Source organism: Tachyglossus aculeatus, chromosome X4, assembly GCF_015852505.1.
Source record: "Tachyglossus aculeatus isolate mTacAcu1 chromosome X4, mTacAcu1.pri, whole genome shotgun sequence".
NCBI lineage: Eukaryota > Metazoa > Chordata > Mammalia > Monotremata > Tachyglossidae > Tachyglossus > Tachyglossus aculeatus.
This window is the reverse complement of record NC_052098.1, coordinates 7,077,905-7,100,184: the sequence shown is the minus strand read 5'-3', so window position 1 is coordinate 7,100,184 and position 22,280 is coordinate 7,077,905. Positions and strand designations below refer to the sequence as shown.

Genomic DNA, 22,280 nt, shown 5'->3' with positions numbered 1-22,280 from the left:
ACCTTGGACAAGTAACTTAACTAATTGCTCTACGCTGCGGTTATGAAAGCAACATCCACCACTGAAATTCAGGAAAATGAATATCATTACAGGACAGACTATTTAACCATTCACATTGCAGACAAATGGTCAAAGGGCTGTTGCCAACTTGTACTTCCCAAGCGCTTAGTACAGTGCTCTGCACACAGTAAGCACTCAATAAATACGATTGAATGAATGAATGAATGATTCGAGTATTTAGAGATGTTGAGGAGAAAATGTAACAATGCAACACACAAGTACACAGTAACATTGCATTTGAAACAATCACACCCAACTGTAATAGCACAGTTAAAATGGAGAACAGGGGCCCTGGAATTTGTGTGTGTCAGTTCCAAAAAACCATGCAAATTAGACCAACGTACATTAATACTGGCAACTCAAAGTTGAAAGCTGACTCAAAATTCTGCTAAATATAATAATAATAATGATGGTATTTGTTAAGTACTTACTATGTGCAAAGCACTGTTCTAAGCACTGGGGGGATACAAGGTGATCAGGTTGTCCCACATGGGGCTCACAGTTTTAATCCCCATTTTGCAGATGAGGTAACTGAGGCACAGAGAAGTAAAGTGACTTGCCCAAAGTCACACAGCTGACAAGTGGCGGAGCTGGGATTAGAACCCATGACCTCTGACTCCCAAGCCCAGGCTCTTTCCACTGAGCAATGCTGCTTCTCTGGCTAAATAGGCAGCCTAGTGCCAATGAAGTGCTGAAGTAATAATAATAGTCACAATTATGGTATCTGTGAAGCACTTGCTATATTTCAAGCACTGTTCTAAGCATTGGGGTAAATACACTTAATCAGGATGGGCGCAGTTCCTGTCGCACATGGGAATCACAATCTAAATAGAAAACAATGTAGAATACTGATTTAAGACATTCTGTATGCTTTTCAGGAACTTCAGAATAGCACCAATATGGCATCCAGAGAGAGATTTACAGAGTGGCAGTATCGTCTGTCCTTCTCTCTGGAGGAGTCATCCTTACCACTGCAATACCTAACCATAAGTGGCAAGCCAAAGTCACCAACGAGGTCCAAAACAGTCCTTCTTCTAACGTAGGAATAATGCTTGTTGGATAATTTCTATTAGTAATTAGGCATTGAAGTTAAGTGCAAAATAAGAAAAAAAGGCATCAAGAAAACTCTTGACTGTGGACTGTTAAATTCAGGCTGCATATACTTGAATGCCTAATTACCTCCATTGTGCCTCACCGATCATGTAAGTGAATGTTCATGTGCATTTATGCCAGTGCAAGAGATGTCTCCTTACTAATGACTGTCTTCGAGTTTGTGTGAATTCATTGAGAGGAAACCTAGGTAAGAGACATCTTCATAAAATGTTTTAATACCAGAGCAACAGCTTGCAGATCTAACACCAGAAAAAGTGTTGAACTTTTCAACATTACTATTAGACTATTTTTCCCCCTTCTCTAATATACAGAAGTAAATCGATAACCCCAAACTCCAGTAATTTACTAGAAAGACTTAGAATTGATGAAGAGAAGTATAACCACTCCAAAATTTAGAATTTCCAGGGTGGTATCAAAAATGTCATATTTCACACATGGCACTTAAAAGGGAAGTCAAAATCAAGGGCAATAACCTAAAATGTTCCCCACAAAACCTTTCATGTGTAAATTGTGCTGTACCTATTACAAAAGTATAGAAACTAAGAATATCACTGTCAGAATATGCTCTAAATCATCACAGATATACACTAAATGGGACACAGAGAAACCTGCTTTGAATTAAAGTTGTGAATATCAAATTTCTAAAGGTCCAGCAAAAATGCTTTGGGCCTTCATCCAATGCACATAGTAAGAAATATTTAGATAAACAAAAGTCTAAGAGAAAAAGAAAGAATTTTGTACCTCCGGGTCCTTCCAAATTATTACAAAAAGAAATAAATTTGGGATATTACCAAAAGTTCACAAATTAGAATACAGAAATTGGTTCATGTCAAGGGCCGGTTCATCAAGGGGGAATGGCAAGAACTTCAAGAAAGTTCTTCCTTCCCAATCTTGAGATTTTACTTTGAACAAGTGACATTCGTTCCCTAGGTGTCGGTATCTCCATCCGTAAAGCCAGTATAATAATCCTTCCTCTCCATCTCCCAGCAAAACTTTGCAGATTAATGAAAGAAATGCTGGTAATGTGCTTTGGACTCAAATAACAGAGCTGCAATTATTAGCTTATATTTGTGTTTGAAACATTTTAGCATTGCAGCAATGAAACTCCAAAGAAATCAGAAAGAATAAGGACAACATTCTCAGCTGTCCTACTGAACCCCCTGTTTAATAACAGTCCCTCTAGACTGTGAACTCCCTCTAGACTCTCAGCTCGTTCAGGGCAGGGAATGTGTCTAGCAACTCTGTTACACTGTTATATTGTACTCTCCCAAGCACTTGGTACAGTGCTCTGCACATAGTAAGCACTCAATAAATACAAACGACTGACTGATAGTATAACCAAAAGGTGTCTTAAAGTGCTGCACTTCACCACATATAAGGCAAAGTGCACCCACGTGTACAGGAACCCATTTAGCATCCATTTAGAGTGTGTATTTATGTGTGTATGTATATATGCCCCCACGCACTGTATGTACGTGTATGTTTCATATTTGAAGATGATGTTGACAATGGTGAAAGTTTTCATATGGCTGAAAAGGCCTGTGAGAGATTGACAGTCCAGACCATATCATGTACTCACAAAGATTGCCCCATGTTGTGCGATTGGTTTTTTGTACACAGAACAATAAACCCTCTCTGCTACTCTCCCATCCTTCCCAGCAGTATCCTCAGATGAGATCTCCTCCCTCCTCTCAAGTGCTACTCCAGCCACCTGTGCTTCTGACCCCATTCCCCCTCATTTTATGAAATCTCTCGCCCCGTCCCTCCTCCCCTCCTTAACTTCCATCTTCAACCGCTCACTCTCCACTGGTTCCTTCCCCTCTGCCTTCAAACATGCCCACATCACCCCCATCCTAAAAAAAACCCTCTCTTGACTTCACCTCCCCTTCTAGTTATCGCCCTATCTCCATCCTACCATTCCTTTCCAAATTCCTCGAACGAGTCGTCTACACCCGCTGCCTCGAATTCCTCAATGCCAACTCTCTCCTCGACCCCCTCCAATCTGGCTTCCATCCCCTACATTCCACCAAAACTGCCCTCTCAAAGGTCACCAATGACCTCCTGCTTGCCAAATCCAACAACTCCTACTCTATCCTAATCCTCCTCGACCTCTCAGCTGCCTTCGACACTGTGGATCACCCCCTTCTCCTCAACATGCTATCCAACCTTGGCTTCACAGAATCTGTCCTCTCCTGGTTCTCCTCTTATCTCTCCGGCCGTTCATTCTCAGTCGCTTTTGTGGACTCCTCCTCCCCCTCCCATCCCCTTACTGCAGGGGTTCCTCAAGGGTCAGTTCTTGGTCCCCTTCTGTTCTCTATCTACACTCACTCCCTTGGTGAACTTATTCGCTCCCAAGGCTTCAACTGTCATCTCTACGCTGATGACACCCAAATCTACATCTCTGCCCCTGCTCTCTCTCCCTCCCTTCAGGCTCGTGTCTCCTCCTGCCTTCAAGACATCTCCATCTGGATGTCTGCCCGCCATCTAAAACTCAATATGTCCAAGACTGAACTCCTTATCTTTCCTCCCAAACCCTGCCCTCTCCCTGACTTTCTCATCACTGTTGACGGCACTACCATCCTTCCCGTCTCACAAGCCCGCAACCTTGGTGTCATCCTTGACTCTGATCTCTCGTTCACCCCACACATCCAATCCATCACCAAAACCTGCCATTCTCAGCTCTGCAATATCGCCAAGATCTGCCCTTTCCTCTCCATCCAAACTGCTACCCTGCTGGTTCAATCTCTCATCCTAACCTGACTGGATTACTGCATCAGCCTCCTCTCTGATCTCCCATCCTCCTGTCTCTCCCCACTTCAACCTATACTTCATGCTGTTGCCCGGATCATCTTTGTGCAGAAATGCACTGGGCATGTTACTCCCCTCCTCAAAAATCTCCAGTGGCTACCAGTCAACCTACACATCAGGCAAAAACTCCTCACTCTCGGCTTCAAGGCCCTCCATCACCTAGCCCCCTCCTACCTCACCTCCCTTCTCTCCTTCTACAGCCCAGCCCGCACCCTCCGCTCCTCTGCCACTAATCTCCTCTCTGTGCCTCGTTCTCGCCTTTCCTGCCGTCGACTCCCGGCACACGTTCTCCCCCTGGCCTGGAATGCCCTCCCTCCGCACATCTGCCAAGCTAGCTCTCTTCCTCCCTCCAAAGCCCTACTGAGAGCTCACCTCCTCCAGGAGGCCTTCCCAGACTGAGCCCCCTCCTTCCTCTCCCCATCCCCCCACCTTACCTCCTTCCCCTCCCCACAGCACCTGTATATATGTTTGTACAGATTTATTACTCTATTTATTTTACTTGTACATATTTACATATTCTATTTATTTTATTTTGTTAATATGTTATGTTTTGTTGTCTGTCTCCCCCTTCTAGACTGTGAGCCCGCTGTTGGGTAGGGACCGTCTCTATATGTTGCCAACTTGTACTTCCCAAGCGCTTAGTACAGTGCTCTGCACACAGTAAGTGCTCAATAAATGCGACTGAATGAATGAATGAACAGAACCTGGTGCCGTTTCTACTTTCTGTCATATAGACACACTCCAACAGGATGTATTCTTTATAATTCCTTGTTACACTCACAGAGGCCTTCTCAGACTGAGCCCCCTCCTTCCTGGGTGCAGAGCACTGTACTAAGCGCTTAGGAAGTACAAGTCGGCAACATATAGAGATGGTTCCTACCCAACAATGGCTCACAGTCTAACAAATACTACAATTGTTATTACTATTATTGCAGAAAAATGACAACTTCTAGAACAGCTGGTTAGAGCTCAACAACAATGTCAATGACAGTTATCAGGGTTGCCCAGGGACCCTGCACTTCCCCACCCCCCACCGATCTGCTCTACTTGGGTGGGGTGTGAGTGGAAATGCTCCTTGCTTGTAGTGTTCCTTGATCTTGGACCAATCTGGCCCAGGAACTCCAGGCAGAGGAATAACTAATGATAATAATAATCATGACTAAGCTTCAAAACCTTAGCAGGAAACCTGAGTAAAGGTGCCACCCACAAAACATAAGGCCAATAAAGTGGATTCAGCTCTTCTGTACATTCAACTCCCTTCTCAGGCCCCCGGTTCCTCCCCCTCCTCCTTCCCTCATTTCCAAAGATCTGGCCCCCTACTTCATTAATAAAATTAAATCAATCAGGTCCGACCTCCCCAAAGTCACTCCCCCGCCTTCTCCAACCCCCCGGCTCTCAACACTCTCTGCTACTCTCCCATCCTTCCTAGCAGTATCCTCAGAGGAGCTCTCCTCCCTCCTCTCAAGTGCTACTCTGGCCACCTGTGCTTCTGACCCCATTCCCTCTCATCTCATGAAATCTCTCGCTCCGTCCCTTCTCCCCTCCTTAACTTCCATCTTCAACCGATCACTCTCCACTGGTTCCTTCCCCTCTGCCTTCAAACATGCCCATGTCTCTCCCATCCTAAAAAAACCCTCTCTTGACCCCACCTCACCTTCTAGTTATCAACCCATCTCCCTCCTACCATTCTATTCCAAACTCCTTGAACGAGTCGTTTACATGCGCTGCCTCGACACCAACTCTCTCCTCGACCTCCTCCAGTCTTGTTTCCGTCCCCAACATTCCTCGGGAACTGCCCTCTCAAAGGTCACCAATGACCTCCTGCTGGCTAGATCCAACGGCTCATACTCTGGTCTAATACTCCTCGACCTCTCAGCTGCCTTCGACACTGTGGACCAACATGCCCAAGACTGAACTCCTTGTCTTCCCTCCCAAACCCTGCCCTCTCCCTGACTTTCCCATAACTGTTGATGGCACTACCATCCTTCCCATCTCACAAGCCCGCAACCTTGGTGTCATCCTCGACTCCGCTCTCTCATTCCCCCCTCACATCCAAGCCGTCACCAAAACCTGCCGGTCTCAGCTCCGCAACTTTGCCAAGATCCGCCCTTTCCTCTCCATCCATACCTTTACCCTGCTCGTTCAAGCTCTCATCCTATCCCGTCTGGACTACTGCATCAACCTTCTCTCTGATCTCCCATCCCTGTGTCTCTCCCCACTTCAATCCATACTTCATGCCACTGCCTGGATTGTCTTTGTCCAGAAATGCTCTGGGCATGTTACTCCCCTCCTCAAAAATCTCCAGTGGCTACCAATCAATCTGCACACCAGGCAGAAACTCCTCACCCTCGGCTTCAAGGCTCTCGATCACCTCGCCCCTTCCTACCTCACCTCCCTTCTCTCCTTCTACAGCCCAGCCCGCACCCTCTGCTCCTCTGCCGCTAAACTCCTCACTGTGCCTCGTTCTCGCCTGTCCCGCCGTCGACCCCCGGCCCACGTCATCCCCCTGGCCTGGAATGCCCTCCCTCTGCCCATCTGCCACGCTAGCTCTCTTCCTCCCTTCAAGGCCCTACTGAGAGCTCACTTCCTCCAGGAGGCCTTCCCAGACTGAGCCCCCTCCTTCCTCTCCCCCTCGTCCCCCTCTCCATCCCCCCATCTTACCTCCTTCCCTTCCCCACAGCACCTGTATATATGTATATATGTTTGTATATATTTATTACTCTATTTATTGATTTTGCTTGTACATATCTATTCTATTTATTTTATTTTGTTAATATGTTTGGTTTTGTTCTCTGTCTCCCCCTTCTAGACTGTGAGCCCACTGTTGGGTAGGGACTGTCTATATGTTGCCAACTTGTACTTCCCAAGCACTTAGTACAGTGCTCTGCACACAGTAAGCGCTCAGTAAATACTATTGATTGACTGATTGATTGATTCAAGTCCTGCATTTACATAGGGATCTTGAAGAACTCCTCAGGGGAGTTTGCAGCATAAGAAGCTGACTGAATATGTTACTTTTCCACCAGGTATTATAAAACCCCTTCATGAGGTTGACTCTGAATAGGCATATTAGCTTTAAAAGCACACATGGGGGCGGGGGAGACTTCCTAAATCGTATTAAAAAACTGAAATGTTTCCACAATTCAGTCAATAGAGTCCCTTGGGATATCGTGCACACACTCAGTGAATACCGGCTGTGAATGTTAGACAGCTGCCCCTGCTAAGGCAGCCCAGCCAAAATATCTACAACTTTTTTCACACCTTTACTAGCAGATGCAAGAGGTAGGTAGGGAAATAAACCACTGAATATTCAGTGAGTATAAATGATAAAGCTGAAATACCAAATTTACCATAATGCTTGGAATTTGTTGGAGGAGAAAACAACATTAAATAATTTCACTCAGTATACAGCTAAACCATTTTGGTTCCCCAGTCACCCTGAGGGTCCCTAGGACCCCTGGTGCCCCAAAGAACCCCTCCACATACATACTGAGCAAAGCAGGGAGAATGGTAATGATGTATTTGGCAGGGGTTTTTTGTTGCTGCTGTTCTGTTTTGGGTTTTTTTTTTAATCCCAGAAGAGGCTAACAGGGAGGGCAGGTGAAAGAATAACAATGCTAATGGGGAGATGATAAACACAAAGTAAATGATATAAACACTGACAAAGTTTTGCCAAGACAGAAGAGTGGACAGCGGAGCAAGTCCCTTGGCTAGAAAAGGGTAACAAAGAGGGAGTTGTGGTTTGGGGTTTTTGCCTGCTTTTTTCTTGGTTTTGAAGAGTCATCATTGTTGCCACCAGAGGAGCTCCAGTGTCCGCCGACTTCCCGTCCACTCCCGCTCCTCCACCAAGAACTGCCCCAGAAAGTTGCCCTCCTATTTTGAGAAACACTTATCATGCTAAAACAGAGCTGTACCACCACTTGTATCTTGCAACCACCCCTTTCAGCCCCTAACTGATCGGCTAAGATTAGAAACAGTATTGTAGTCAGCTGCACTTTTCTGCATCCAGGACCAGCTCTAACCGTCCAGGCCAACGAGGTCCCTGCTGTTCAGCCAGGAAAGGACCCCTCTTTTCTCCTTCTGACATCTACAGCTCACCTCCCTCCTCCCTTCATTTTGCTTAGGGTGTCAAAATGTCTTGAGCTGTCCACGACTCACTATGAAACCACATGGTTCCTGACTCTTCCTTCCACAGAGGAGAGTACATCAGGGTCTTATGTACACTAGGAGGTGACAATTAGTCTGTCGATCTCCACATCTTTGTTACGACCTGTTCCGTTTCATGGACACTGACAATATCACAGAGGATTCACATAGTAGAACTCTGCTTGGGGTCTGAGCAAATCCATGGGTCTCCACTGGATCAGCACAAAGTTGGACCTGGGCTGGTCTGGATCAGGCACCTGTGGTACCAAGTCCCCCGTAGCCCTCTGCTGAGGGCTGAGAGCTGGGGCCGCACCAAAATATTCAGTGTCGAACAGGAAGTGGCTGTCACAAAAACCTCAAGAAGACATTTCCAGCCACTTCTGATTAACACCACCACTGCCACTGTGCTATTGCTAGGGCCAAGGCAAGTGCTGTACTGGTTTGGAGAGAACCAGGGGGAGCTGGGTCAGGCTTGTCCTTGGATTTCTGGCCCAAGCAAGGTTCTACTACATGGACATGTATGCAGAAATCCTTTCAGACTCGTCTCTCCCCCCTCTTCATTCCCAACTCCCAGAGTCCGGCGAAATGACTCGTGCACAACTGCCCACGCCTATCAACACTCAAGCTAGATGCTAGCCTGTAATCAACTCTACTGCCCAAAGAGGCACTTACCTCATTGTCCGACTCCACGAGCACTTGATCGTATTCGCTAAGGGCTACGAGAAACATAATGGAGGTGACATTTTCAAAGCAGTGTATCCATTTTCTCCTTTCTGATCGTTGGCCCCCTACATCCACCATTCTGCAAATTTAACAATATTCATATCAATCACAGGTGAAGAAAGCTTAATAAAATCAATATGCTCTTATATTGTTCACTGCACAAAATGTAAAATGCATTTCAGTAGGGAAAAATACCTTGTTTTAAAGAAAAGTGGTTATTTCATCAATATTCACAATGGCATGAGAGGAAGAGGAGAGAGAGACAGAGACAGTGACAGAGAGAGATGAGGGCAAGCCTTTCATTGGAGATGATGATACTACTTATGGACTTTAAATAATCAGGTATTTGTGAAGCCAAGGCACTCAAATATAAACCACAGAATTCAGCACACAAGCCAACTTAAAAAAAATTAATATTCAAATGCATTTTTTGTCTTTTTGTGCAGACAGACACAGGCCATACTTAGGAGGAATAGGCACATTCCGAACACAAAACTTGTAAACCTGTTTACTTCATATATTTATACTGTGCTTATGCTATGCTCTCCCAAGCACTTAGTACAGTGCTCTGCACATAGTAAGTGCTCAATAAATACCATTGATTGATTGATTGACTTCAAGCCTGAAAGAAGCACTGACTCAGGGGACACTGCTCACTTGGATAAGCTGCTAAAGTAAGAAAATGCATGAGCTCAGATTCAAATTAGATAAATGGTATTTTTTTAATTGGCATTCATTATCACCTCACAAATGTTTGTGATAGGGCCAGGTTAGGTGGCACGGCTCAGACAATCAGAGCCCTGGGGTGGCTGATCCCTGCCCACGTCTAGGTTGAGTGAGGGCCAGTGGGAAATGCTACTTTTCCCTCTGTACCTGGGGTATACATTTTCTCCAGGACAAAGAGGAGAACAGACCTGAGTGTTCCTGTTATGGGGTTCCGGTCGAGAAGAGTTAGAGAAGCAGAGTAGCCTAGTGAAAAGAACACAGGCCTGGGAGTCAGAGGATTTGGGTTCCAATACCAACTCCACCACTGGTCTGTTGTGTGCCCTTGGGTAAGTCTCTTAACTTCTTGGTGCCTCGGTTACCTCATCTGTAAAATGGGAATTAAATCTGTGAGCCCCATGTGGGGCATGGACTGTGTTCAACCTGATTAGCTTGTAGTTACCTCATCTGTAAAATGGGGAGTAAATCCTCCTCCCTCTGATTTAGAAGGCGAGCCTCATGTGGGACTAGGACTGTGTCCAACCTGATTACCTTGTATCTACCCCAGCACTTAGTAGAGTGTAAATACATAGTAAGTACTTAAATACCAATGAAAAAAAAAGAGTTGGACATTGGCTAGTCTGGAAGGTGAGGTGTGAACCTGGGAGTGAGTGTCAATATTCAGAGGGAGCATACCTAGGCTCCCAAAGTTGAGCCAACTGATGCTAACGAATTTGAAGACAAAATGTTCTGTTGGCCCTTCAAACTGGGTACGCCTAGTAGGCGTGAGACTTGCTGATTATGTTTCGCCTGGACCTGTAAACGTCCATACTGCTTTTCAGCTTTCTGAACAGACACGTCTCCAGGGAACTGAGACTCTATGAGCACTTGCAGGTATAAAACACAAGAGGAAGCTAATAGGCAAAGGGAAAGTGACAATGTCTCAATGTGGCTGGACTCTTGGGGAAACAGACTGAGTAGTAAGGAGCATTGAAACACTGTCTCCTCTCTATTCCCACAACAAGGACAAAAAGAAAATCACTCACTGTGTCTTTATTGGAAGAAATTACCCATCTCATTTCATCAAGTATCAGAATAGTTACACAAAATGAGTGTGGGACAGAGCAGGGGAAAGGCAGAGCAAGGAGGGGAGGAGGGAGAAGATTATCTTTCTTCCAGCCATACCTACAGAGGCATGAGTTGACAAAAATATTTATTGGCTTACTGGCAAATGTTAATTCCGAGACCAAGAAAAAACTGCCTTAGTGGCCGCTTAATGTTTGATAGGTACGAGGAATACCAAACTTCCCATGATCAAAGTTAGTTGTTACAGATGCTATCTTTCAAAACCAAGATGTCTACATGTATATCTTGAGCCTAGTACTGTACAGTGCTCAGGATTTAGCCAGTGCTCAATAAACTCTGTGGACCAATGAACTGAGAGTGTTTTATGAACGTGACACCGAGAGTAATGCGTAACAACCAGAGGAAACTTCCTTGGTGCAGGCTGGTGGTTCTAAGGGCAATTCAATCAGAAAGAACATTATCCCTTGGTATGCAGTGCTAGGTACTGTTTAGCTCTGGGGTAGATTCAATATAAGCAGATGGGTCACAATCACTGATCCCCAGGGGATTCGCAGTCTCAGAGATAACTCTTGAAAACTGAGGGAATTCTGTTTGATCCAGCTGTATTGGATTTTTAGGGAATATTTGACATATTATATGTTTCAGATGGATTTTATGTTTCTTATTCAGAGATCACTCAAACTGGCACAGAGCTATAAAGAACATCATTCCATTTCTCAAAACATAACAAAGGTTGGATTCCAAAGAAAAATACAACTGAGTGTTCCTGTATTAAGCGATTAAACTGTGGTTCAAATATATATTTACTTTCTCCCTTAGTTTTTGAAAATGATAACACTGTCACTTGCAGGGAGAGAATAGTGCCAGGAAAGGGTCACAGGTCCCTTGTTTCCATTTCCTTCTCCGCCTCTGATTTGTCTTGTCACCATAAACCAAGTCGATTAACTCCTCTATACGCCAACAAATGCTGTGAGGATGAATGAATGCCTGAGATGTGTGACTTCATAAATGGAAAACATGATCATGTCAATTTTTCTGCAGCTGAAAGATTTATGCACTGGGCCCCAGAAAGGGATCTGACAAAGGCTGGAAGAGGTCAGCTGTCGTCTTCTTATGAAGACTAGGGAGGCATGAGTCATGTGATTTTCTGGGTACAAGGGCGTGGAGGCCCCACTCTCCACTTTCTTTTTGTATTTGCTGGAGTGGCCCCGGAGACATCAGTTCCGAGAAGTAGTGTGACCTAGTGCATAGGGCTGGGGGTCGGAGGATGTCGGAGGACGATGGAGGACATAGGTTCTCATCCCAGCTCTACCACTTGTCTGCTCTAACCTTCTGACATCATGAGCAAGTCACTTCACTTCTCAGGGCCTCGGTTTCTTCATCTGCAAAATGGGGATTCTCCCTTCTACTTAGACTCTGAGCCCCATGTGGGACAGGAACTGTGTCCTATCTGATTAACCTGCACCTAGCCCAGAGCTTAGAACAGTGCTTCAAACATAGTAAGCACTTAACAAAATTCCACAATCATTATTAGCCAGCTCAATTCCTGGAGGTGTGCCATCCACTAAGGAGACCAGCCGAACATAATAATAATAATAATAATAATGATGGTATTTGTTAAGCGCTTACTATGTGCAAAGCACTGTTCTAAGCGCTGATATAGTTACACTTCTCCCTCCCCTAACTGCAGCACATAACTACACTGTAGAGGATATCTCCAAGAATACCATAAGTGAATGCCCTCTAGTACCACAACTTCCACAACCTATGGGGGTTGAGGGCACGTCATAGCACACACAGAGTCTGGGTGAATGTGGGTGTTGAGGAAGGGAGAGATGCTCTTTCCCTGTGTAAATACTACTTAAGGGGACAGCACATCCCCATTCTAATTCATTCATTCATTCAGCTGCATTTATTGAGCCATACTGTGTTCAGAGCACTATACTAAGTGCTTGGAAGGTACAATTCAGCAATAAAGAGAGAATCCCTGCCCACACTGGGCTTATGAACATTTCGCAATGCATCATGACTGGCAGGAATAAGACAGTGGCTCTGTGCACAACATTAGCATTATTATCAACTCCCTGATACAGGTTCTTAGTACCTAAACCTTCAATCAATCAATCAATCAATGTTAGTTATTGAGCACTTACTGGGTGCGGAGCATTGAACTGAGCGCTTAGGAAGGTACGATACAACAGAGTTGGTAGACACATTCCCTGCCCACAAGAAACTTGCAATCTACAAGACCAAAACCTTACTGGACCACTGAAGTGTAAGCTTCCTGAGAGCAGAGATAGTGTTGACCGACTCTACTGTACTCTCCCCAGCGGTTAGTACAGTACTCCGCACACAGCAAGCCCTCAATAAATAGCATTGACTCCATCATCATCATGCTGCAGGAAGTCAAGATGATATTCAAATTAATATTTGTCACCTGCGAACTGGAAAGGGGCATGAGATCAGCCAGCCCATCTCAGACACTTCTAATAATGGAAGAGTCTTTCCTTCCACGAATTTCCTCGTTTGTGAGCTTTCTCCCAAGTAGACTAAGTGGGATAGGTACAATTGATTTTACGTTAACAACTATGTCAGCAGAAAGAGATTTTACTTTTTCCACTTATTTCACTGTAATTAAAACAAACAAACAAACAAACAAAACCCTGCCCATGTTTCTTCTCACTACCCCTTCCCTCAGGGATTAATTTTGCCAAAACTTCTACATTAACATTTAAACTTGTGATTACTGGTAAATGTTATTACAGCTGCAGCCACATATGGCTCCAATGTTCATTATGATAATACCACACAAATAACATAAGAGCGAGTAATGTGTGTCTCAAGGACCAGAACATTACCTGAAAATGACACTTTGTAAGTCAAATGGATACTCAATGATCCCTGTGGTGGGCACTCGAACTCTGAGGACATCTTGTTGAGTAGGCAGATAGGTAGGATCTGCTACACGGTCCAGGTCATTAAGATAGCTGTAGACAAGAAGGAATGATTGAAAGGTTAGCAACAACACAACATTAAGCCCCCTAAGGAAAATAGTTAGAAAAAGGCAAAGAGAGACAGAAAGCAATGAAGAAAAGGGAAATCTGCTAGACTGTTAGCTTCTTGAGGGCAGGGACTGTATCTATTAACTCTATTGTACTCTCCCAGGGGCTTAGTACAGTTCTCTGCACAGAGTTAAGTGCTCAATAAATGTGATTAATTGACTGACTGAGAGAGAGGCAGGGAGAAAAAGCTAGAGGGAGATACAGTCAATTATTCAGATGGCAATTATACAGGACTTCGGCATCACCTCTTTTTCCCTTCTGCTGCCTCTTAAGCCATTTCCCTGCTCAACAGCATCCTTGCCAGAAGGTGGTCAGGAGAAAGAAACTGAAATGAAACTCAAATCACTCCATTTTGCTGCTGGTTAGAAGTCCCGCTAGAAGATTTGGTGGGGGTTGAGGTTGAATCCATTAGCTTTTGGATTATTTACGAATCTCATTTGTTCCTTGTCTGCCACTGCCATGAACCACAGCAAATTGGCTGCAGTAAAAGCAAGTGATTCTCTGCTTTTTCTCCACACAGAAAACCTGGGAAGGAGTCAGGGAAAAGGTCAGGGTTCCCTCAATTTGATTCCTTGATCTTACCCAGGTTTATAGGGAAACTTGCTCCAAAACAAAGTCTACAAGATACATAACTGAATCAGGTTCTTCCCATGCCCATTACCGATAACAGCTTTGAATGCATCCCCACTTTGGGCCAGGCACTCAATTGGGTTCCGGTGGGAAACTGCAAAGGAAGACCAGGAGGACATCATCCTTGCTGTCAAGGGGCTTAAAATCAAATGCTTCAGAAAATAAATTTGGTGCTCAAGAAAACAAATCTCAAGCCCCTGGGGTGTCATTGGGAATCCTGAAATCAGAAAGACATTATTGCATTTTAATTCATCTGTTAATTATTTTCACAGAGGGCAGGTATCGTTTTAGGATTTCAAAACTAGCAATTCCACAGTAGTATTAAAATTATTCAATCAATCAATGGTATTCATTGAGCGCTTACTGCATGCACTGTACTAAGTGCTTGGGAGAGTACACTATAACACAGTTGGTAGACACATTCCCTACCCACAAGGAGTTTGCAGTCTAGATGGGGAGACAGACATTAATATAAATAGTAAATTATGAATATGTACATAAGTGCTACAGGGCTGAGGGTGGGGGGAATAAAGGGTGGAAATCCCAGTGCAAGGGTGACCCAGAAGGAAGTGGGAGAAGAGGAAATGAAGGCTTAGTCGGTGAAGGGTTCTTGGAGAGGTTCGTTTAATAAGGCTTTAAAGGGGGGGAGGGGTATGTCTGTCAGCTATGAAGGGGGATGGAGTTCCAGGCCAGAGGCAGGACGTACGCAATAGGTCAGTGGCGAAATAGAAGAGTTCGAGGTACAGGGAGTAGGGCGGCATTTACAGGAGCAATATGTGCAGGCTGGGTAAATCAGATTGGTAAAATGAAATAACAAATTGAACATACTAAAAACAGAGGAGCCAAAAGATTCAGTGATCTGGGACTGGAGAACCTCCAGATTGGGGGATTTAATGGAAAGCACTCTATCTTTCAAAACCAGAAGTAACCAGAGCAGATGAAATAACCTACACCAAGTACCATCTCAATGACTAAGCCCACAATTTGGAGCAAAATGAATCCTTGGAACCACCTAGCAATCAATGTGACCACACACACACACACACACACACACACACACACACACACACACTCTCTCTCTCTCTCTCTCTCTCTCTCTCTCTCTCTCTCTCGCTCTCTCTCTCTCTCTCCCCGCCCCCCCCTTCCATCCCTAGCATTGGATGTGATACTGTGAGCCCATTGTTGGGTAGGGACCGTCTCTATATGTTGCCAACTTGCACTTCCCAAGCACTTGGTACAGTGCTCTGCACACAGTAAGCGCTCAATAAATACAACTGAATGAATGAATCACACACAGTTCACAGACACCCACCCCGCCTCGATCCAACAGCGAAGTCAGCAAGGTGACACCAAACAAAACCACTGCAGTTGCTCTGAACCTCAACCATCCAGTGACTGAGAATACTCCTTCCTCCTAATGTTCAAGGAAATCTAAACAAAGATCCCTGACTATCGGTAGCTTAGGATAAGGCTGACCTGTTCTCCTCATGAAAAGCTATGTGATCCCAGCACGCCTTTCCAATGCTTCCAACACCATCTTATTGTCTTCTATAACATCAAAGCCATGTCTCAAATACAGAGCTAAAATCATACTCTGGTAAAATAGCTTATGGCATGCATAGAAATCACTTACAAGTATAGAATAAAAAATGACTTTGATGCTCATGACTTCTGTGGAGCTACTCAACATTAGTAGGGAACAAAAACAGGATACTGGAATCAATGCCCATCATTTTTTATAGTATTTGTTAAGCGCTTACTATGTGTCAGGCACTGTTCTAAGTGCTGGGGTTGGTACAAGCTCACTAGGTTGGACACAGCCCGTGTCCCACATGAGGCTCACGGTCTTAATCCCTATTTTACAGATGGGATAACTGAGGCCCAGAGAAGTGAAGTGACTCACCCAAGGTCACAGAGCAGGCAAATGGTGGAACTGGATTAGAACCCAGGTCCTTATTACTCTCAGGCCCATGCTGTGTCCACCAGGCCATGCTGCTTCTCTATCTTTAGATTGACAACAAAGTTGGTGACTGTTGCTGATGGTATCTTTACAAAGGGGTTACCAGGAAGTTGAGATTACCCTGATGGAAACTATATTTGAGGGTTTTGGGTTTTTTGGTACATGGTATAATACAACATGACACGACTTCTTACATCATGATGACACCTAACTTCATCCCAAAAATGAAAATCTTGGTTTGTGTGTAGGGATGCACAACCTCAGTCATTCACTAGTCCATAATGCTTTTCAGATCCTAAGCATTCATATATCTTCTTGTGTTATGTTTCCTGAATGATTGCCTATGAATAGCAGCTCCTGTACAACTGATTCAAGAACTTAGTTCATTTCACTGTAGGCAGAATGGATAAATGGAACGATTTGTTGAACTACAAACATTCTCAAATAGCAAGGCACTTAGGAGTTGGGGAAAAGATTCGTGTTATGGTGCAGTGAACAGAAATCATGTCTCTCAATTTCATCAAGACTGAACTGATGGTTGAACAAACAAAATGATCTATGGCACTACGCTTCAATATCCCGCTGCTCATTTGCATAGGAGTCTTTCAGAGAATGAGCATGTTAAGTGGGGCAACCGTTTTTATCACATTGTATCCTAGGGGCCTTGATTATTCTCCCTCCAACTGAATATAACAAATTGAGCTGCCTGGAAAACATATAGCAGGGTCAGATGAAATCTATGCATGCATCTGCTTTGGAGCAGGCACTTATATAGGCCGAGTGGTTATTTGACTGAAATGATAGCCTGCAATGCCCATCTAGGTGACGGGGGGGGGCATGATCAAATTTCCAGCAGGCTCTCTGAAAGGTTCCTTTTTGGGTAAAGGGCCAATTTGCAAGAGGCCTTATTTTCCCTTTTCTCATCTGCTCCTCTTGACTTCAGTGGCCTCATGCTGAGGAAGCAGGGGTGAATCCCCTGTACAGTGAAATTCTCAGTGACACACAGGCACCCTCTTCCAACTCCTCAGATGGAAGCCAGCTGGGAAACCTGAGAACCAGGAGAGTATGTTTGGTTTTGTTCTCTGTCTCCCCCTTTTAGACTGTGAGCCCACTGTTGGGTAGGGACTGTCTCTATATGTTGCCAACTTGTACTTCCCAAGCGCTTAGTACAGTGCTCTGCACACAGTAAGCGCTCAATAAATACGATTGATGATGATGATGATGGTAAAACCCAGGCCTGAAAGGCAGGTACTACTTGGTACTACCAGAATGCAAGAAATCGCTTCTTGGCCATTTCTCCAATTACCGAGCAACTCCATGACCCCTTGGCTGTCCTACCTGAGGTGGCTTTGATTCCTCGTTGTGCTGGTGGAGGAGGAAGGAAGGAAGAAGGGAAGAGAGGAAGATCTGGAGTGCCTGATCTATGCTCACTAGAGGATCCCCAGGTAGCTGGACTGGCTCTGTAAACAGGGATGATGATCTCTGGCAGGGCTTCTGCTCAGGTGAAACACTGGATGAGATATTCAGCCTACAGTCATAACTTTCCCAAACCTGTAATGGACAAGGCCTTAAGGAATAGAATGGTGTGACTTTGGGGAAGGCCCCACTGAATTGGAAGGGTCATATGAAATGGGATCCTCCCCAGTAAGTCTTAGATTCGCTCATCATCACCACAAACGTTTATCATGCACCTAGATCTCTACATGTTAGGGTAGAAGAAACCTTAATGGGCATGTCCTCTCGATAGGATGGTCCTTCCCTGATTAATTTCACCCATTTATTACACATATATGGGCACACGCACCTCTAAATAACACTCAAAATTGTTCTTCAGAACTGGTATTTGGTCACAGCTAGTGGTGCCAGAATAGATCAAGGCCTTCAGTAGAAGCCTTTCACTGGGGGGCGTGGTGGTGGGGGTTCCACCCTCAAGTTTATTCCTCCATTTTGTGTTTGTAGGTCTGTTGAGAGAGACAGAGACCACTTCTGTATTGAGAGTATTCTCCTGCCAGTTTCTCCACAACTGGGGTGAAATGCAGTTCACATTTACTAGTGCCAACAACCCTCCGCTCCACTTGAGAATGGAGCTACAGGGCAGGGGGAGGGCATCTGTCTCATTTATTGAGACTGTCACATTTTGATGAAATATGTTGGGAGTTACAATCTCTTAACCTTATTGTACTTATTCATTCTAGGCATTTAACAAAATGAAAAAAGATTTTGGTGGAGTAGCAGGGGGACAGTTTGCCATTCAGTTAAACTGGAAAAAATAAATCACCCAGGTCTGAACCAATTTATATTACAGAGTAAATTCAAAAAGTTAATTATAGCTGTAATTTGTTTTGTAAAAATGATTTTGAGTGGCTGCTGAGGTAATTCTCAAGGGGTTGCTATGGAGACAGGCACAAGGTGCATTACCACGGCAATGTGGGTGTCACAAATGGCTGGCAAGTAGCTCCCTCCTAACATCAGGAAGAGAAAGCTAACGTGGCACAGTTGGGATCGACATTACTGACCAGGAGGACTGGGCAATGTTAGAAAATGGGTAATTTACTAGCCCCTCTTCAGTGTTACCTATTGACCTGTTAATACTTGACATTCCAACACCACATAATGCTTAATCACCATTCTGGACAGAGAACAAGTCATGGGGAGCACAGTGGTTATGGTAGCGCTTTAAAGTCTGCCTTTTAGTCACTCTTTCTCTTCAGTAGAAAGCACAAGACACTTAAGCTACCCAAGTTAATTATCTTTTCCCAAGTCTGCAAATACTGCACAAAATGGAAAAGTGGGCAAATTAGAATGAATACATAGCCAAAATCAATCACTAGTATTCAAAGAGCACTTACTATGTGCAGAGCACTATACTAAGCACTTGGAAGAGTATAATTCAACAGAGTTGGCAGATACATTCTTTGCCCACAAAGAGCTTACTGTCTAGAGGAGGAAGCTCTAGAAGAGAAGATAGGGAACACCTAGAGGAGATGTGACCTTAAAGCTTTGAAGGTGGCATATATGGAGAGGGAGGGAATTCCAGGCCGGAGGGAGGATGTGGGAAAAGGGTTTTCAGTGAAATAGACATTACCGGGGCCCAGGGAACAAGCTGGTGCTAGAGGAGTGAGGTGTAAAGGCTCGGCTTTAGAAGGAGAACAAGGAGATAATGTACGAGGGGACAAGCTGATTGAGGGCTTTAAAGCCAATCGTAAGGAGTATCTGTTTGATGTGGAGGTGGATGGGCCACCACTGGAGGTTTTTGAGGAGATGGGGACTGGACTTATTTTTGAAAAATGATCCAGGCAGCAGGTTCAAGTAAGGACTAGAGAGGGGAGAGACAGGAGGTGGGTAGGTCAGCGAGATGGCTAATGCAGTAGTCAAGGCAGAATATGGTGAGTGTTTGGTTCAACGGGGTAACATTTTGGAAGGAAAGGAAAGGACAGATTTTAACAATGTTATGAAGGTAGAACTGGCAAGATTTAATGATAGACTATGTGAGAGTTGAATGAGAGCCATTAGTCGAGGATAATGCCAAGGTTACGAGCTTGTGAAACAGGGAGATAGTGGTACTGTCTTCAGTGATAAGAAAGAAACAGGGAGGACAGGGTTTGGGTGGGAATACGATTGAATATGAAGAGCTCTGTTTTGGACATGTGAAATTTCATATGTCAGTGGGACATCCAAGTAAAGATGACTTGACGGCAGGAGGAATTGTGAGACCGCAGAGAAGGAGAGAGGTCAGGGCCAGAGAGGCATACTTGGACATCATCTGGCTGGAGATGGTAGTTGAAGCCATGGGAGCAAATGAGTTCTCCAAGGGAGTGGGTATAGATGGAGAACAAAAGGGGACCCAGAACTGAACCTTAAGGGACACCACAGTTAGAGTGGGGAAGGCACAGGGACATGTTAAAGAGACTGAGAAGAGACAACTGGAGAGATGGGAGGAGCACCAGGAAAGAACAGTGTCAGTGAGGCTAAGGTTAGATGATGTTTCAAGGATAAAGGGTTGGTCGATAGTGTCGAGGACAGCTGAGAGGTTGAGGAGGATTAGGATGGAGTAGAGGCTGTTGGATTTGATAAAAAAAAAGATCATTGGTGATCTCAGAGAGGGCAGTTTTCGTGGAGTGAAGGGGGTGGAAGCCAGATTGGAGGGGGTCAAGGAGAGAACTGGAGGAGAGGAAGTGAAGACAGCAGATGTAGACAACTCACTCATGGATTTTGGAGAGGAATAGTAGGAGAGGGATAGGGCAATAACCGGAGGGGACCGTGGAGTCAAGGGAGGGCTTTTTTAGGATGGAGATACACAAGCACGTTTGAAAGCAGTGGGGAAGAAGCCACTGGAGAGTGAATGGTGGCCAGGTAGGGAAGGAGGGAGAGGGCAAGTGTTCTGATAAATGCAAAGGATTGGGTCAGAGGTGCAGGTGGAGGGGCTGAATTTTGAGAGGTGGCAGGAGATCTCCTAATGAGATAACTGCTGGGAAGGATGGGAGAGTCGAAGAGGGAGCAGGAGGATCATTTCAGACCCAAATCCTGTTTGGGGTCAGAATGATCTAGATTGGCTATACACATTGAACGAATGCCATGTATAATTCTCAGGTCTCCGCTTCACTAGGTTACCAGGCCAGCCTAAGAGAGAGATCTAACCCATTTACCAATTATCTTTCGAACATAATCTCTTGAAGGTCAAGAAAAATGGCCTTCCGTTAGCAAGGAGATTCAACATGGAGACACAGGATTTCAGACTGCTCCTCTGTTGTAAAAAATGCATGGTCAACAGGGAGATCAGAGGTTGCACGCAGAGAGACAACAATGGAGCTTTGTTGGGGATGGGCTGAAATTTGGGATACTTGGTGTGCAACAGCCTCCAAGTAGCTTATTTAAATGAATATTGCAAAACCCAAAATTTCACAAAAAACAAATCCTATTTAAGGCCAGAAGCCAAATAAATCATATTCAAAAAGGAAGCACAGAATGACATTAGAAAAAAAATTAAAGAAATAAAAATAAAGCTCAAATTTCGAATATCTCATTCAAATATAAAACTAGGAATACACCCTCATTGGTTCTAGGGAATAGAAAAAATTAAAGAGCTGGGTATGGGCAATAAGAAAACATTTTCAAACATCTGGCTTAGTCTTACTTTTATTGGTAAAAACAAAAGGAATGAGGAAAAATAACATCAATTCTTCTCTACCTTTCATTATAGTCTTGGACAGAATCTGACACAGTTCAGATTAAGATCATTATAAGAATGATCTTTCAGTGATAATATGGCACAGAGAATTACTCTGTAGAAACTCTCACATCTTAATTATTGAAAAGAAGGTTGCGGAAACTAGGTCTATTTAAAAAAAAATTAGGTGGAGACCTCATTGTGATAGAAACATTCTTAAGGGATTAGAAAAGATAGCTTGTGCTTTTGGGCTGCATGATTAAAAACAGCTAAAACTAAGAAGGGGACAGGCATCAAAATAATTTCAAACCAACACGTCTTTACTTAGTTGACATGGATTAAATGATCAGAAGCATCGGAAGAGGGAAAATGGTAAAGGAAATAGAAAGAGCAACTAGAAAAGCATTCAGTGGGCAAATCTCAGAGGAGCAAAACTGAAGAGAAGGGGCATTTGGCCATTTGCTACCTTATTTTTAGTTTCATCTTTCTATCTGCCGTCAGGTCTCTGAGAGTGTTAAGAAAGCCAACAGAAAATTAAATATGCTATGCTGGAAATACGCTGTTCAATTAAATTATCTTCTGGATTTCTATAGTAGCTTTCCTTAGTCAACCCAGCCCAAGTATATGTTAGACATCTTTACCCAGTTTTTATTTTGCAGGGGTTGAAAATCCATGCACGGGTTAAAAATTTTCACTGACTACTTCCTGAAGATGTGTTGTTAAGCACTGGAATAATAATAATGATAGCATTTATTAAGTGCTTACTATGTGCAAAGCACTGTTCTAAGCGCTGGGGAGGTTACAAGGTGATCAGGTTGTCCCA

General features: G+C 44.2%; 1 protein-coding gene across 3 annotated transcripts in view; it reads right to left on the bottom strand.

Annotated features, from left to right (window-relative positions):
• The window catches only part of GNAQ (G protein subunit alpha q), a 342,540-nt gene that overhangs the window by 77,137 nt on the left and 243,123 nt on the right, over positions 1 to 22,280 (bottom strand). For all 3 annotated transcript variants that reach the window (XM_038769485.1, XM_038769486.1, XM_038769487.1), the window contains exons 5-6: positions 13,497 to 13,625; positions 8,800 to 8,929 (exon numbers count right to left, since the gene is read on the bottom strand). In XM_038769485.1, the coding sequence (XP_038625413.1) occupies positions 8,800 to 8,929; positions 13,497 to 13,625 (259 nt within the window). The remainder of the gene's footprint in view (positions 1 to 8,799; positions 8,930 to 13,496; positions 13,626 to 22,280) is intronic.